Raw genomic sequence first — 15714 nt, forward strand, 5'->3', positions numbered from 1 at the left:
TTCTAGGTCCGTATCTTTCTGCCCATATTTATTGAGCTTTTACCCTTCCCTCATCAGAAAGCTGTCCCAACGGTGTTCCTTTTCGGGGTCTTAAGCTTCAAGGAGGTACATTTTGCTTGTTATTAACTAGAAAAACGAGTGACGCTGGGGACTGTTACTTTCATCCAACTCCTTCTCCGTGTAAAGACAGGAGCACCGCTGTTTCTCTATCATCATCCTGATGAAGTAGAAACACTTGTTTGTGACATTTTTGTTTGTCATTGCCTGCCTTCGAACCTTCAATTTAAAATGCCAACCACTGCTAACTAACCCATTGAGTTGTTCTTGTTGTTTTTGTTTTACAAAGTTTTCACTGAGCAGGACGGTTAACGTTAACTGAGGGGAGCGCGGGGAGGGGGGAACCTCTGTGGCTGTTCGTTGTCTTTTTGTTTAAAAAAAAAAAGCCTGGAGCCTCAGAGAATTTTGTAACAGTACCCGTAAGGTTCAGGTGACAACAATTATGGAACCCGAAACCGCTCAATTGTACCGCCGCTACGTCTTTCATGGCGGCGCCAGCGCCGGTGTGTGAGGCGGGCGGGCAGGCGGGCGGGGAGACGCTGAACTCCCCCCTCCCGCCATTTATACACACGCAGGCAAGGGACAGCGTCTGGAGCCCGGGCCGGCCGCGCGCACCTGCTGCTCGCGCCTCTTTCGCAACGGTCGCCTTCAGGGGAAAAAAAAGAGACAACTTCCTCTGTAGCCCCCCCCCCACCCCTCCCTCCGGCCACCGACACCGGGCAGCCTGCCCCTCAAACCAACCCCACACCCGCGATGGAGAAGAAAGGCGGCAAAACCCCGGCGGGCCGTTTCGGCAGGGACTCGCGGGGCCCGAGCAAGCAGTCCCCCGCCACGTCCGCCGGCCGCGCCGCGGAAGCCGACGCCAAGCTGGGCCCGCTGCCGCCATCGCCATCGCCATCGCCGCCGCCGCCGCCGCAGCACCAGCAGGACGTCGCCGTCTCCGTCGCCGCGCCGGGGAGCCAGGAGGAGGAGCAGCAGCAGCAGCAGGCCCCGGCCCCGGCTGGCTGCTCCTGCCCGGGCCTGAAGGCGCTCTTCCTGCCCAAGCTGAACAAGCACTCCCTGTACATGTACGGCAGCGAGGGGGCGCTGGAGCGGGAGTGCGCCCGGCAGCAGGAGAGCGGCGTGTGCGTGATCCACCCCTTCAGCCCGCTCAGGTAACCGGCCCGCCGGCGTGTGATCCACCCCTCCAGCCCGCTCAGGTAACCGGCCCGCCGGCCCGCTGGCGTGTGCGTGATCCACCCCTCCAGCCCGCTCAGGTAACCGGCCCGCCGGCGTGTGCGTGATCCACCCCTCCAGCCCGCTCAGGTAACCGGCCCGCCGGCGTGTGCGTGATCCACCCCTCCAGCCCGCTCAGGTAACCGGCCCGCCGGCGTGTGCGTGATCCACCCCTCCAGCCCGCTCAGGTAACCGGCCCGCCGGCGTGTGCGTGATCCACCCCTCCAGCCCGCTCAGGTAACCGGCCCGCCGGCGTGTGCGTGATCCACCCCTCCAGCCCGCTCAGGTAACCGGCCCGCCGGCGTGTGATCCACCCCTCCAGCCCGCTCAGGTAACCGGCCCGCTGGCGTGTGCGTGATCCACCCCTCCAGCCCGCTCAGGTAACCGGCCCGCCGGCGTGTGCGTGATCCACCCCTCCAGCCCGCTCAGGTAACCGGCCCGCCGGCGTGTGCGTGATCCACCCCTCCAGCCCGCTCAGGTAACCGGCCCGCCGGCGTGTGCGTGATCCACCCCTCCAGCCCGCTCAGGTAACCGGCCCGCCGGCGTGTGATCCACCCCTCCAGCCCGCTCAGGTAACCGGCCCGCCGGCGTGTGCGTGATCCACCCCTCCAGCCCGCTCAGGTAACCGGCCCGCCGGCGTGTGCGTGATCCACCCCTCCAGCCCGCTCAGGTAACCGGCCGGGCAGGGGTCTAGTGTGCAGACGCCTCAGTCCAAGGCAATCATGTAGTAACAGGACAACCACCCTTTCCTTCAGTTCTCCTCCATTTTTACCTGAAAATAGTTTTAAGCCACTTTGAGAACGTGGGCGTGGTTTGTTGTTTTCATTTAAAAATAATTTAAGCCGTATTTCCTGTCTCCTCAGGTACAACACTCCAGTTAACAGTTCCAATAAGCTAAACCTCTGTGGAGGATATTCTTTCCTTTTGGACTACTCGCTCAGAACAGTTTGCTTGTCTTTCGCCTTCCCTGACCTGCCTCCTCCTGAGCTGGTCTTTCCTCCTTGTGGGGATCTGTTTTTCTCATTTTAGCACTCATTCTTAATCACATCTCCAGATTTTCCCAAAGATCAGCCTAGAGAATATTTGTTCCATACCTTTATCTCCTTCCATCCAAGGTAATTCATTCTCCTCAGCAGTCATTGCATTCAGCTGAACAGCCTTATGTTGGGAGCAGTTTTTGTTCTGTTTCGAATGATTGAGCACAATTAGAAAGCAATTATCCGGCCAATGAAGAGACACAATCTCTACTGTCTGTAATACAATTTCAACAGTTGCTGAAGTAAGCTTTAAGTGTGGTTTGAAACTGGCACTTATCAGTTGCTTTTATCTGATTACATTTTTTGTATTTGCTTTACAGAAATTACTATATCATGGTAATGGTGGTCATGACTTTCTTAAACCTGATCGCAATCCCAATAGGAATTGCTTTTCTAGACGGCAGTCCAAGCTCGCAGGGCTTTGATGCCTTTAACCTGGCTTCAGACACCATTTTTCTACTTGATATTGGAGTAAACTTTCGGATGGGTATTATCACAGACGATAGTGAGGTAAGAGGATCTTCTACGTGTGTAACATACACTGTCCGTGTGTAACAGGCCTTGTTAAGGTTCAGCCTTGGTGACTGTGATATATACAGCTGTATGTGCTCATACTGGAGTCTGGAGGCTCGCTAGACTGGCGTTCAACTCTCTGTAGCTTTGAGTGCACTGAGAGGATTTGCCATCCCTCTGTATGAGATACTAGTGCATCACAAGCTGCCTCCAGTACCACAGGTGCTCATTTTTACTGTGGGATGGTCTGGAACAGTTGAGGTAATATATCCTGGACGACTGTCTACAGCATGGGCTTGAACTTACAACCTTTCAGTAAAGAGTACAGAACTCTAATCACTGCTCTGTGCTCCCCCCTGCTATATACTGCACTGTATTCTGAGCATCAACACCAACATATCACTTACAACTGCAAGACACGCACTGCTGTGCTAACAGGAAATAAAAAAATCTTGTTTGCAAACAGGTGCAGTGAAATTATATTGAATATAAATATAAGGCATAGATAAATTCATTATACTGAATAAAATCTGCCATCAATGGGATTTATGAAAGTCACTAGCTGGTAGCTTGTATGGTTAGGATGTCTTGTGGGGTCCTTTCTCCTTCTTCTCATACAGCTTGAACAAGTACTGTCTATCTTCTGGTTTCTACATCCAAGGTCATCCTACACGTCATCCCAGGTTGTCCCACAGATATTCAACAGGGCTCGCGCCCGGTGAGCAGGGCATATGATGGCATGACTCTCACACTCTCCCCTCACAAAAAAAGTTGATATTGCATAAGAATTGTGGGAACATGCAGTGTCCTGCTAGAATGTTGTCATGTCAGGATGAGCCTGCAGGAAGAGCAGTAAATGAAGTCTTAGGTCTGGATCAATATAGCATCAAGCAGTAGGCCATTCAGTAGCCTGTTGTAAACATCAATTAGCATAGAATTCTGCATGTCTGCATTACTCTCTCTTGGTGACATCTGGCTGGGTGTTCTGTACAAATACTTGATTCATCACTAAAGTCCACTTAAGATGTAGCTCCAGCATACCGATGGCATAAAAGCATTGTTATTCTTTTTTATTCTTACCAGGCTTGACATTCAGTAGGTTAAAATATCTCGTCACTTGAGCCCAATCAACCTTCTCACTAAGAGGTGAATTAGTGGTAATGCAACAAAGTCACTGAAGTATACCTCAGTCAATCATTCATGATCAATTAATCATAATAACACTGAAGTCCATATACTTTATTTTTCTAAAAGAATATCTTTTCTTGAGTATAAAATCACTATAGGATTGTTTCGTCATAAAAAGAAAAAATATTCAGTGAAATGAGCACAACAATATCAAATTTTTGCATGTGTTGCAATATGTTTGAAATATCTTGCATATATAAATAATTTTGAATGAATTTTGTTTCATTTTAATTTTATTTTTAATTATTAATTTAATCTATACAACTATTACACTCTTAGAAGCATGATTAATTTGCTGCTGTTATTTGTCATTTTTAGGTGGTTATACTAAATCCGAAGGAAATCCGTAACCATTACCTTAAAACATGGTTTGCCCTGGACTTGATTTCTGCCTTTCCCATTGACTATCTTGCACTCATCATAGAGGTAATGTATTTTTTGTGTTATGCATGCAATACTGAGATTTCATGATAAAAGAAAAAATAAAACGAACATATTTTTTTAATCTACTAGAAAATAGAACACCAAAGCGACACCACTTCGTATTCTGCTTCGAAACTGGTGCGGATCATCATGTTTGCCAGAATCTTCAGTCTGGTTCGACTGCTCCGTGTGTCCCGGCTCATGAGGTTCTTTAATGAATGGGAAAGAGTAAGTGCAGGAGTTGTTGTTGAACTCCTAGTTGGTTTCATATTAGTGCCTGTTTACTCACATTTGTGTGCCTGTTCTTCTGTTTGGTAGGTTTCCAATGCAAACATGGAAGCAGTACGTCTGTTCATCCGGATTATATGTCTGTTTTCCATGATCCTGCTTCTGTGCCACTGGAATGGGTGCATACAGTTCTTCATTCCTGTTTTACAGAATTTTCCTAAAGACTGCTGGGTTGTCAAAGAGAACCTCACGGTATGGACTACAAGACTGAAGTAATTGCAGTATATTTCTAACAACTTAAAAAACCCAAACATATGAGTTTTCTCTCTTTGTATGAAAGGCTGCATAAATAAATTATGTAATAAGTTCTATTTCAAAAATGACCCCGGTGGGTTTAATTGGGGTACTGTAATACCATGCTCAGATTCATCATGATCCTAGCATCACACCACCTGTCTGTAGTCATTCCTAGTCTACAGGATATTTGGCTAGTCTTGTGCAAATGTCAAACACTAAGGTGTACAGCATGTATGACAGACATAATACTAGATGACATTTACTGCCAGATCATTGAGGTCTCCTGCCATCGCCTGTCATAATGGTAAGAGGTGTTCCAGATTAGCAACAATCTGGATGTACAGACACCTACTCCATGGAAGCAACTGTTTGTTGCAGACATTCTTATGAAGGAAAGGCTGATGTAACTTTCTGTGATTGCAAACAAGTCCCCTGGAAACTATGTGGTTTGTTTCTTATGGGCAGCCGAGTAATACAAAGAAAACCTGTTACTTCGAGTATCATTGTGCTGCACAATACAAGTCACACACTGCCAGCTCTTGAGCTTTTATGGTGTTAGCGGTGTACGTCGTCGGTGCGGCTTTTATCTCTTGGTCTCTCAAAAAGCTTGTGTGTCGTAGGTTACATGGAACTGGTGCTGAAGCTTGGTAAGCAGGTCATTCTTTTCTCCAGGAGCTTAACACATTTCTGCCATGTGAGATTCAGCATGTTGGTGTATGATGATGCTGATTATTAAAATGCACTACCATCAGAGCTCTTGTTACCTTATTTCTTGAAAGACCCTTGTTTGCATAAAAAAGAGTTTAGTAATCATTGTGTGCAAGATGAAGACATTGAAATAGATTTGAACATTTTAATTTTCATATTCTTTGGCTATAACATTAAAAATGGATTTGCTGTGTTAGCTGTTAATTTTTTTATAAACGGAATATTTTGTTTCTTCAAAATTGTAAGATCCCTCACCCTTTTTCTATAGGGTGTGAATATGAGGAATGCATTTATATTTTTTGTCTTCCCATATCAACTAGACACACCCCACTATTTTTATGAAGAGAAGTATCTTTTCATTTAATGGTAAACTCTTTCTTCACAAAACCATGTCCTCCATTAACTAATAATTGTGTCCTATTTACAAGTATATGGTATGAATAATAGTGTTTTGACCAGGGGTCTAAGGAACCCAAGACGACTTAAAAACAAAGGAAAACATTTCACCCCACATCTTGTAGTCTGTAAAAGCAGCGCTCATGCAATTAATAGCAGCATTGCTTATTGACTTAGATTTGTGAATGTGTTTGAATTGGGATCCCTGTTGGGAAGTGTTTCCATCAGCCAGTAAATGTTGCTTAACCTTGCAGTAAGTGAATAATGACAAAAGTAGAGAAAAAAGAGATGTGAATATTGGGTTAAACTCCAAAAGATGAAATCCAGCAGATGTGTCTCTGTTTCTCTCTTGTGATTTCCAGAATGCTTCTTGGGTAGAGCAGTACTCCTTTGGAGTCTTTCGTGCTCTTTCACACATGATCGGGATATCGTATGGCTCAGTTGACCCGCCGACAGGTGAAACAGACCCATTTCTTCATGATACGAGCTATGTCAATTTCTCTCCTTCGCCTGCAGGCAAATTAATGTTTTCCATACACTAAAATCTACGTAAGAGTCAGATTAAAAATTAACAGAAACAAATCATTAATGTTTTGAATATCATTGAAACCATGATGTAGCACGTTTTTCATCACGGGAAATACATCTGCTGTAAATTATAAGCAAATCAAGTTGTATATAAACAGATATTTGATAGGCAAATGGTAAATTTTATATTACTTTTTAACTGTATATTGCAATGTTATAGAATTCATCAATTTGTTCATATGAAAGCATTAGAAGACAAATTACATGATACTTTTCACACATCCACTGCCTTAGGAGGGGCATTAGAGTAAGGCTTTTCTAGAGGATGATTAATTGTTGTTTAATCTTGCAGGTGAAGGTGAGCTCTGGGTAGTCATGACAAGCATGGTTTCAGGAGCTCTGATGTACACCATGATGGTAGCCAATGTGGCAGCAATGATGACAAATGTTGATGCACCATCAAAAGCCTATAGAAATAGGGTATGTTTAAGTATTTAATTATCATGCATCTTCATAGGTTGTATTTGTGATATTATTGCTGAAGACAAACTGAATTACTGGGAGGAGTTTGTATGTTTTCACCTTTGTTGTGTGGGTTTCCTCTGTGTGCTCCGGTTTCCTCCCACATTCTAGTAGGTTAATTGGCTTTTGGGAGGATTGGCCCTGGTGTGAGTGTGTGCGTGTTTGTGTCCAAGCGTCTTCCCTGAGATGGACTGGTGTCCTGCCCAGGGTGTACCCTGCCTTGCTCTCCCTGCTTGCTGGGATAGGCTCTAGCAGCCCCACTGACCTATACTGGATAAAGTGGCTAGTGAATGAGATGGAGCCAGGTTTAAATACCTATTATTAAGTTTGTGTTACTATTTAGTTTGTATGTAATATTTCTATCAGTATCTAATATATAATATACTTGTATACTTGTATGCCATGTTATCGGTGCATTTCATATTCCACAGTTTAACTACCTAGAAGATTACATGACCTATAGAAAGCTGCCCAGGGATCTACGAAGTCGGATCTCTAATTATTTCCAGGCCCGACACCAAGGAAAGTGGTTTGATGAGTCAGAAATTCTGAATCTTGTCTCTAAATCCTTGAGAGAGGTATGGCTGCATGTTCCATTGTAATTTTAATGGCTGAGTTACACAATTACATTATTCTATTTTTATTCTATTTTTAAGTGTTTAAAAATAATAGAATGAAGGAAACTGTCACAAACGAGAGTAGACTATCTGGCCCATCTTGCTTCAGTAATGTTAAAATATATCAGATGCAAAAGGCATTTACCATGCCTTTGGGGTCAGTTTGATTTTTATTGTACATTACTATTCTAATTTTATCAAGCTTTATAGTAAAATTAATGTTTAGTATAGCATGTAATTCACATGAGGATGGAGTGAGGAGCTGGGTCAATAGGCAGGCTGAAATGGAACAAGCAGAGCTTAATTCAGCCTGGAAAAAACAAAGGGCTCTAGGGCTACAACATTGTGTATTTCTCTTCTTTTCAACATGGAATTAAACTTTGTGTACATTACACGCCTCATACTATGCAAAGAATAATATTTTTCATTACAGCTTCCTAGGTAAGTTTTCAGCCCCCATCCCTTTTTTCACACTTCAAACTCTTACACGTTCATCTTCACAGAGTCCCCCCAAGAAAGAAGGATAACGGTAAACCATAAATGAAGTTAAATTTTAATTTAAAATAAAAATTCACCCCCCTTGGTCAATACTTTGTTGAACCACCTCTGGCAGCTATTGCAGCTAGTAATTCTTTTGGATAAGTATCTATTAACGTGCAAACCTAGATGGAGCGGTATTTGCAAATGAATCAAGCTGGGTCAGGTTAGCGGTGATGCACAGCAAGTTTGAGGTCTTGCCACAGATTTACGATGGGGTTAAGGTCTCTTAAGGTCAAGGGACTCTTGACTGACTCACTCAGGGACATCTACTGTATTTATTTCATTTTAAGCCACTCCACTATTGCTCTTGCAGTGTGCTTTGGATTATTTGTCCTGTTGCAAGGCAAACTTCCTCCCCAGTTTGAGCTTTTTGGCAGAGGGTAGCAGGTTTTTGTCCAGGATTTGTCTGTCTCATTTATTGGACCACTTGCTAAAAGTAGCTCGCTTTTACATGACTAGCCAGCCATTTCACGGAAAATATCAGAGCAGTTAGCATAAATCTACCCCAGTCAACAGTTCATTTTATCTCTCCTGACCATAGTTACTCTGAAATTTCTGTACTTTCACAGTGATTCGAATTCTCCTACTCTCTAGAATACCAGAAGTCAAGATAATCCTTAAACTAGTTTCACACCTTCCCCAAACTCTCAATAATCAAATAATTCCTTTCTAAATCTCTCCATTCACGTAATAACATATTTCTGCCTTCCACACTTACCTAGGACTACGTCTCCCGGTTTTCCATTTCTTTGAACAACTTTTCTCCCTTTTCCCTACCTGTTCCCAGATTCATTCTCTTTTCTCTCTTCATTCTCAAATTCCTGCTCTCTCCTGCATCCCACCCCAAATCTTAAGTGTTCCACACTCACATTTTTCTGTTTTTCTTCTTTCTTTTGAATTTTCAGTGTCTCTTCTTGTTTATATACACATGCTTGTCATAAATGTGTTAAAGGATAGTACCTATCCAACTACATCAATGAACATTTCTCAAATGTCATAGATTGCATGAGAAAAAGTATATATAAATGTAACTGTATTTCTTGTACATTTCATCACAGAGCTCTCTTTATTAGGGATTCATTATTTGCATTCATGTCTAATATTTCCAGTTAATATTAAATAACCAACTTTAATATTACTTTATTTCAAATTATTATAAAAGGATATGCAGTCATCATTTATGCAAGTGGTTTATGTGCAGTACAAACATAATCATTCAAGTAGTGTGATGCTATCCAGATACACTTTCATAACAACTTGTAATTGTATAGTATAATACTTCACAGATGGTAAAAAAGCAGCCTATTGCTAGTATAATAGTATAGTTGCCACAAGCTTAGATTTACAGAGATGGAGACATTTCTGACGTTCTTAAATTCATGTTTTCATGACGTGCAGGAGATTCTAAACATCCTGTGTGCAGATCTCCTGAACAGTGTACCAATTTTCAAGAATCGGGACATAAATTTCATCAATGCTGTGCTCCTGAGACTGAAGTATGAAGTATTCCAGGAAGGGGATATTATCATACGTCAGAATGCTCCTGGAGACCGTATGTTCTTCATTGGGCATGGAAAAGTCCTTGTAGAAACGCCAACATTCAAGACAGAGCTGATTGATGGGGATTATTTTGGAGGTAGGCAAATTGAAGTTGGCATTTAAAGAACTTTTAATAATGAGATGAAAATTAGACTTTGGGGTTTACTTTGATTTGGTTTAAGAATGAATAGCAGTTGCTGAATATTTTAAACTGTCTATCATTTTATGTTAAAGCACATGTTTGAAAGGAAAGCATAAAAGCATATGTGATATACATATAATTACATAGTATTTTAGCATATTTGGACTTTTCTGTAATCAAAACATCAGAGCTTTTTCTTATATAGTTTTGAGTATATAAAATATGATTTTTACTGATTACTGAAATAAATTATAAAACTATCTAAAGCGCAACACTGATTTTGTGGTCAATGACATGATGTCACAAATCCTATAACATTTCAGAAATATGCCTCCTTACCAAGTGCAAAAGGACTGCAACAGTGCAAGCCCTGAGTCTGTGTAAACTCTTCTCCCTCTCCTCGGAGTGCTTTGGGAGGGTCCTGCAGGGATTCCCGGAAATAAGAGAGGAACTGGAGAAGACTGCACGTGAGAGACTCCTGTATTTAAGAGGTGAGTTCACAAGATGGCAGGTACAGTATTTAACTCCTTTTAGTGTTTCCAGAAGGGTATGCAGATCAGATCAGCAGATCTTTTAAATTAAAGAGACATATTTCCAATATTTAATATAATTTATAGTGTGTTTCATTCGGTTATTGATCCTTTAAGTAAAAGCGGTTCTTTAGTTTTTCTAAACCAATCCATTTATGATAAAAAATAAATTCTGTACTGTTGCAATTATTAGTTTGTAATTCTATTTAAGAGAACCTAGGCTGTGTAAGCAGCACACCACATTGCTGGATTTTATTTATATCAAGAAAAAAATGTATTTATTTGAATCAAAATGACGTATTGTCTTATGATTCTTATTGAATAAAAATATGAATACATGTTCTTTTCTTTCAGAATCCCAGATTAAACATGAACAGCAGGCTTTGCTCCAGCGTATTACCAAAGATACAGCAGGGGAGACAAGTGTTTAAGAATGTGAAATGTTCATCAGTTTTCATGATGTGGAATAAAAATTGATTTCATTATTTAAAATAAAAAATACAGTGAAACAGAAATAAACAGCAATATTTTTTAACAGCTTACCTTCAAAGTTGTGTAGACAATCTTTATATAACACATTCAGTTAAATTACCTTTTAAAATAAAAGTTTCATGTGATATGTTGTGTATTTTGTGTAATTTATTCTAAACAGGGCGGCATGATGGTGCAGGGGTTAGTATTGCTGCCTCACAGCGCTGGGGCCCTGGCTTCAGGTCCTGGGAGGGGTTTGTGATTCTCCCTGTGTTCATGTGGGTTTCCTCTGGCTGCTTTGGTTTCATAGTCCAAAGACTTACAGGTGGATCAGTTAGCTGGGAAAATGGACCCTGGTGTGAGTGTGTGCGTGTTTGTGACTGGTGTCTGCCCTGTGATGGACTGGTGTTCTCTCCAGGGTGTTTCCTGTCCTGCGCCTGTTGTTTGCTGGGACAGGCTCAGACGTCCTTGCAACCTTGTCTGGGAGAATGTGGTTAGAAAAGGATGGATGTTCTAACCATTTAAATCTAGAGACACTGCTATGTACTGAAGTAGCCCAAATGTTTTCAGTGCAAGTATTTGTGGTATGATCATCATAGATCTTACAAATTTAACATACAATACAGTTTACTTATGTGTCATGGTATAACTTATTGGTCATTCCGCAAAGTGTTAATTACCAGTGCTAAAGAATTCTGCATCAGTACAAAACCATGTGGGTAGCTGCGTCAGCATGCGTAGGCTGCAAAGGAACAAGTAGAAGGTTATTCCATGCTGAAAAAAAGAAGAGAGGAAAGTGAAACCTGAAGAAGGCTCCACGGCCGAAACGTTGTGTTTTCTCTTTTCTTTTTTTCAGCATGGAATAAACCTGTTACTTGTTCCTTTGCAGTACAAAACCATACCAACCGATAACATAACTAACAAAACAAAACATACAAGCTCTGTTGAATGAAATTTTTCCCTTGGAGTTTGGAAATATTATTTTGTTAACTTAGTGAAAAAAAAGTGGCATTTTTTATAACACCGAAATACACAAAGTCATACAAAACATTCATGTACCTGAAGACCAGGGATGGGGAATTGTGGTAATTTATTTAAAATTAAAAATATCTGAAACAGCATATTAGGAAAAGACCAGGCAAAAACATCTGATAAACTGATGAAAAGACTGAAGAAACGATGAGACTCTGCTCTCTATCCAAATACACAGAGAGTGCCTGAGGCAAGGCGGTGTTTGTACTCATAGAGGTAGTAGGAGGCCTGGGGGAAGTTGCACTTCATCTCCATCTTGCTCGGCACCACGTGCACCGAGATGCCGCCGCCCAGCCCTTCCTGCAGTTTCTGCAGCATGCGGGAAGCCAAGTAGCTGCGTGCTTTACGGGGTTCCTCCTCAATGGCAGCGTACACCTCAGGAGGGGGGTTGGGGATCTTCCACTCCAGGTCCACGATAAGCTGGTGGATGCGGCTCTTGTCCAGAGAGGAGGGCCCATCACTGTAGCAGGCCACCACATGCAGGCCAGAGGGCTCGCCAACGGAGATGAAGTTCTCCGGCTTCTTCACCTCTGTCTCCCCTTCCTCTACGCACTCCTGGTGCACCATCACAGCCCAGCGCAGCCAGTCGTAGTTCTTCTCCAGCGTCTTCAGGATAGACGCGGCCTGCTCCTCCGGTGTCTTCTTGTTCTTCTTCCCTTCCTGGATGTGCTTCTGGATGTCCTCTTCTGCCTGCTCCCGGAAATACTCTGAGCACAGGCAGCCAGAAGCCTTCATTTTCTTGTAGAGGGAAGACATCTTCTCAGACCAGGTCTTCATGAGCAAGGCCTGGTCCCTCCCAGTCAACGAGGCCTGGGTGAAAAGGCACAGCAGTCCCGTCCCCAGCACAAAGTTCACCTGTAAACAAAATAGATTAACAGGCAACTAAGAATCTTCCTACTAAGAATGAGTCCAAAAGTGCCAGCAGCACAGTAGCCATCGATTGGAGGAGTGATGTGGTTCTGACTCCTTTGCAGTGGTGGCTGTTGCCCGGCAATCCTGGTGTTTTAACAACACTAAACCCTAGCGGTGCCCTGTCAGTTGTGCACCACCTGCAGGGAATCATGGTGGTTCCTGAGCGAGCCCAGGCATGAGTGACAGGGCTCGGTTTGCACACAAAACAGCCAACCTTACCGGCTGAGACGCCCAGAAGGCCCAGAAGTTTCTAATTAAATTTGTGGCCGATAAGTCTTTCATCAGACATCCCCCAAAACATGTTGGGCCTGTGTGGTGTAAGGGAACAATTTGTAGTGGGTATGTGATTTCTCGGTGGCAAGATAAGAATGGCTTTTACTCATCCTTTTGTGTCATTTAAGAAAATGTATATTGAATATACTGTATACTGCATTTGAAATTTTTGCATTGCATTGCAAAATGTAGCATTTTGTTATGCCTACCAATTCTCATTCTCTCACAAAGCAGCGTGGAAAACAGGAAAGAAAATGGGTCTTGAGAAATCTCCTTTCTAGCATGTACTGTATGACAATTCAGCTGTTTATCATTTCCTTTGTGTCATTTGAGAATTTTTGCCTTTTCAGTTTCTGTCCTCACAATGTTCTCTAATTTTCATTACAAATCTGATCTTAATTACTTAATTGAATTCATTGTTTGAATAGGTAGAAAATTCAGCTGTTTTAGGCAGATCTCACTAACACAAACCTCTTCAGGTTTTCCTGATGAATAATTATTATTTCTGCTGTGGCAGAAAACCATCATAAACATAATACTTTCTTGTTTCATAGACATTCTAATGTAACATTTTAAAATAATTGACAATTCAGTCAGTATTTATTATGTGATTATAACACTTAGTGAGTGTCATCTGATTACAATTGTTATTAGGATGCCTTCACAAAATGATTAAATTAAGGATTGATTAAAGGCTTATGTCTATGCAAAGAGGTCAGAATTCACTAGGAATTTGCTGTCATAACTTTATGACACTAATCTATCAGAACTCTTTGGGGATGTAAAAACGAAAAAGCAGAAATGTTCAACATTTCCCATTACAAGTGTACACTTTGTGTCCTTGACTGTTGCTCTTTTGTGTGAACAACTTCGAGACTTTCCTGCTCTTTCTGGTAAGAGACACTTTGAAAATGATTGGTCTTGGTAGTAGGCTGTTAAGCTTAGAGGTCATGCCCTCAATGGAAGTAAAGAGCAAACGCAAAGATCACTACAGCGTATCTCTAACACGCAGGGTTAAACAGGCTGACCTTCTCGCAGAACTCCCTCATCTCCCAGCGCTTGGGCCGGTAGCTCCTGATGATGTCTTCCAACAGCGTGGGCTGGTCGGTCAGCACGGAGATGCCCATCAGCCGGCTGTACAGGGCGGTCAGCTGCCTCTCCAGGCGGTACTCCGCCACGTACTGCAGGAAGACCTCGGTCTCCTGCTTGGTGTGCTCCCGCTCGGCCCTCAGCACCGCCCCCAGCTGGCAGTACACCACCACCACGTCGTCCTCGAAGCCGTGCACCTCGGCATCCCTCAGCAGGCCGCGCCCGCGGCCCAGCTCCCGGTCGATCAGGTCCAAGTTCTTCTTGACGAAGTCCACCTCGTCGGGCTTGGCGCTGCCATCCAGGTAGGAGCAGACTCCCAGCACCAGGGCCCGCATGGTCTGCATGTACCCCACGGGCTCCAGCACCTTGCCGAACAGAGCCATGGCGCGCGCGGGAGGGGGCTTCGTTCACTGCGCCCGCTTCAACACACGGGGGGGAGAGACGCTCGTTCAGACAGGTTACTTCACACGTCCCCCCGCCAGGCTTTCCCTTGAGGCAAAGGTACTCTCCTGGTGGCGCTGCTGGAGCTGCAGCCAAGAAGGACTAAGACAGCGAAACCACTTGTGGGTGAGCAGGCGTCAAGATAAAAGGATTTCAAGTCACACGTTTACGTGTTAGCGAACTTTTCGAGTGTAAAAAGTCATGCCTCCACTTACCGTGACTTTCTCCAGAGTGCTGGAATGAGTTCACCTTCAGTCAGTCCTTTATATTTATAGTGTTTGCTGAACAAAGGAGCCTTGGTCTCTTGACTGGTTGAAGATCTTATCTCCGGTCGGTCGCTGCTGATATTTGTTTAATCAGCACAGTCACACGTTCCTCCGCAGGGTGCCCTTCCAAAACAGCCTGGAAATACCTCCATGCACTACAGTTTTCGTGCGCCTTTCGTTAATTCAAGTGCGCAAAATATTAGATATGAAAGAAACGATTCAATGTAGGCTAAACATGATCTAAAACATTAAGATGAGATTAGCGGGGCGTGCAAAGCTTAGGAAGAGAGTTTTTCTTCCACAGGACATTTTCCGCTCAATTACGTCTCTGCAACATCAAAATGTACACTGGCTATAAATACATGTTCAAACTTCTCTCTTAAAGCGTTGTAAGACCATGTGCTTTAGAACCTCACAATGACGCCAGCAGTGTTTGTGGTTCCTGCCACCCTTCAGTGCTGGTCTAGTGTACTCAACGCTGGGGTATCCTTCCAGAGGTGAGTATAGTAGAGCAGCAGTAGTCTTAATTTCTAGATTCAGGCTCTTATTTCATAGTGATTTGTTCCAAACTAGAACTCTCTCTTGAATTTTCCTCCACTACAGAACATCCTGGGCTTGCTTTCTTTTTCAGTGCGCTCTTTAACAGGCAGCCTGGTGGTACAGTGGTTAGTATTGCTGCCTTGCAGTGCTGGGGCCCTGGGTTCAATGCTGGTCCTGGAGTGCTGTCTGTATGGAGTTTGTATGTTCTCC

At 43.4% G+C, this 15714-nt stretch overlaps 2 protein-coding genes across 2 annotated transcripts; one reads left to right on the forward strand and one right to left on the reverse strand.

Moving 5' to 3' along the window:
* Window positions 1-810: 810 nt before the first annotated feature.
* LOC148835612 (potassium/sodium hyperpolarization-activated cyclic nucleotide-gated channel 1-like) lies at window positions 811-11094 on the forward strand. Its single transcript, XM_088914412.1, has 11 exons — window positions 811-1211; window positions 2630-2819; window positions 4329-4436; window positions 4524-4661; window positions 4752-4913; window positions 6425-6518; window positions 6943-7070; window positions 7544-7690; window positions 9668-9905; window positions 10274-10441; window positions 10835-11094. Exons 1-11 carry the CDS (start codon window positions 811-813, stop codon window positions 10909-10911), a joined length of 1851 nt encoding a protein of 616 aa, XP_088770538.1. The 3' UTR covers window positions 10912-11094.
* Window positions 11095-12024: 930 nt separating this feature from the next.
* LOC148835613 (uncharacterized) lies at window positions 12025-14784 on the reverse strand. The gene is made up of 2 exons (XM_088914337.1): window positions 14197-14784; window positions 12025-12838 (listed from the first exon to the last, which is right to left on the reverse strand). Exons 1-2 carry the CDS (start codon window positions 14638-14640, stop codon window positions 12146-12148), a joined length of 1137 nt encoding a protein of 378 aa, XP_088770463.1. The 5' UTR covers window positions 14641-14784; the 3' UTR covers window positions 12025-12145.
* Between the last annotated feature and the right edge of the window lie 930 nt (window positions 14785-15714).

The sequence above is a fragment of the Atractosteus spatula genome, chromosome 4 (assembly GCF_055471065.1).
Source record: "Atractosteus spatula isolate fAtrSpa1 chromosome 4, fAtrSpa1.hap1, whole genome shotgun sequence".
Taxonomy (NCBI): Eukaryota; Metazoa; Chordata; class Actinopteri; order Semionotiformes; family Lepisosteidae; genus Atractosteus; species Atractosteus spatula.

Coding starts and splice junctions, on each gene's coding strand:
- LOC148835612 (XM_088914412.1), top strand. CDS start 811: ATGGAGAAGAAAGGCGGCAAAACCCCGGCGGGCCGTTTCGGCAGGGAC. Junction 2,820..4,328: donor TTATCACAGACGATAGTGAG/GTAAGAGGATCT, acceptor TGTCATTTTTAG/GTGGTTATACTAAATCCGAA. Junction 4,914..6,424: donor TTGTCAAAGAGAACCTCACG/GTATGGACTACA, acceptor TGTGATTTCCAG/AATGCTTCTTGGGTAGAGCA.
- LOC148835613 (XM_088914337.1), bottom strand. CDS start 14,640: ATGGCTCTGTTCGGCAAGGTGCTGGAGCCCGTGGGGTACATGCAGACC. Junction 12,839..14,196: donor TGAGGGAGTTCTGCGAGAAG/GTCAGCCTGTTT, acceptor TTTTGTTTACAG/GTGAACTTTGTGCTGGGGAC.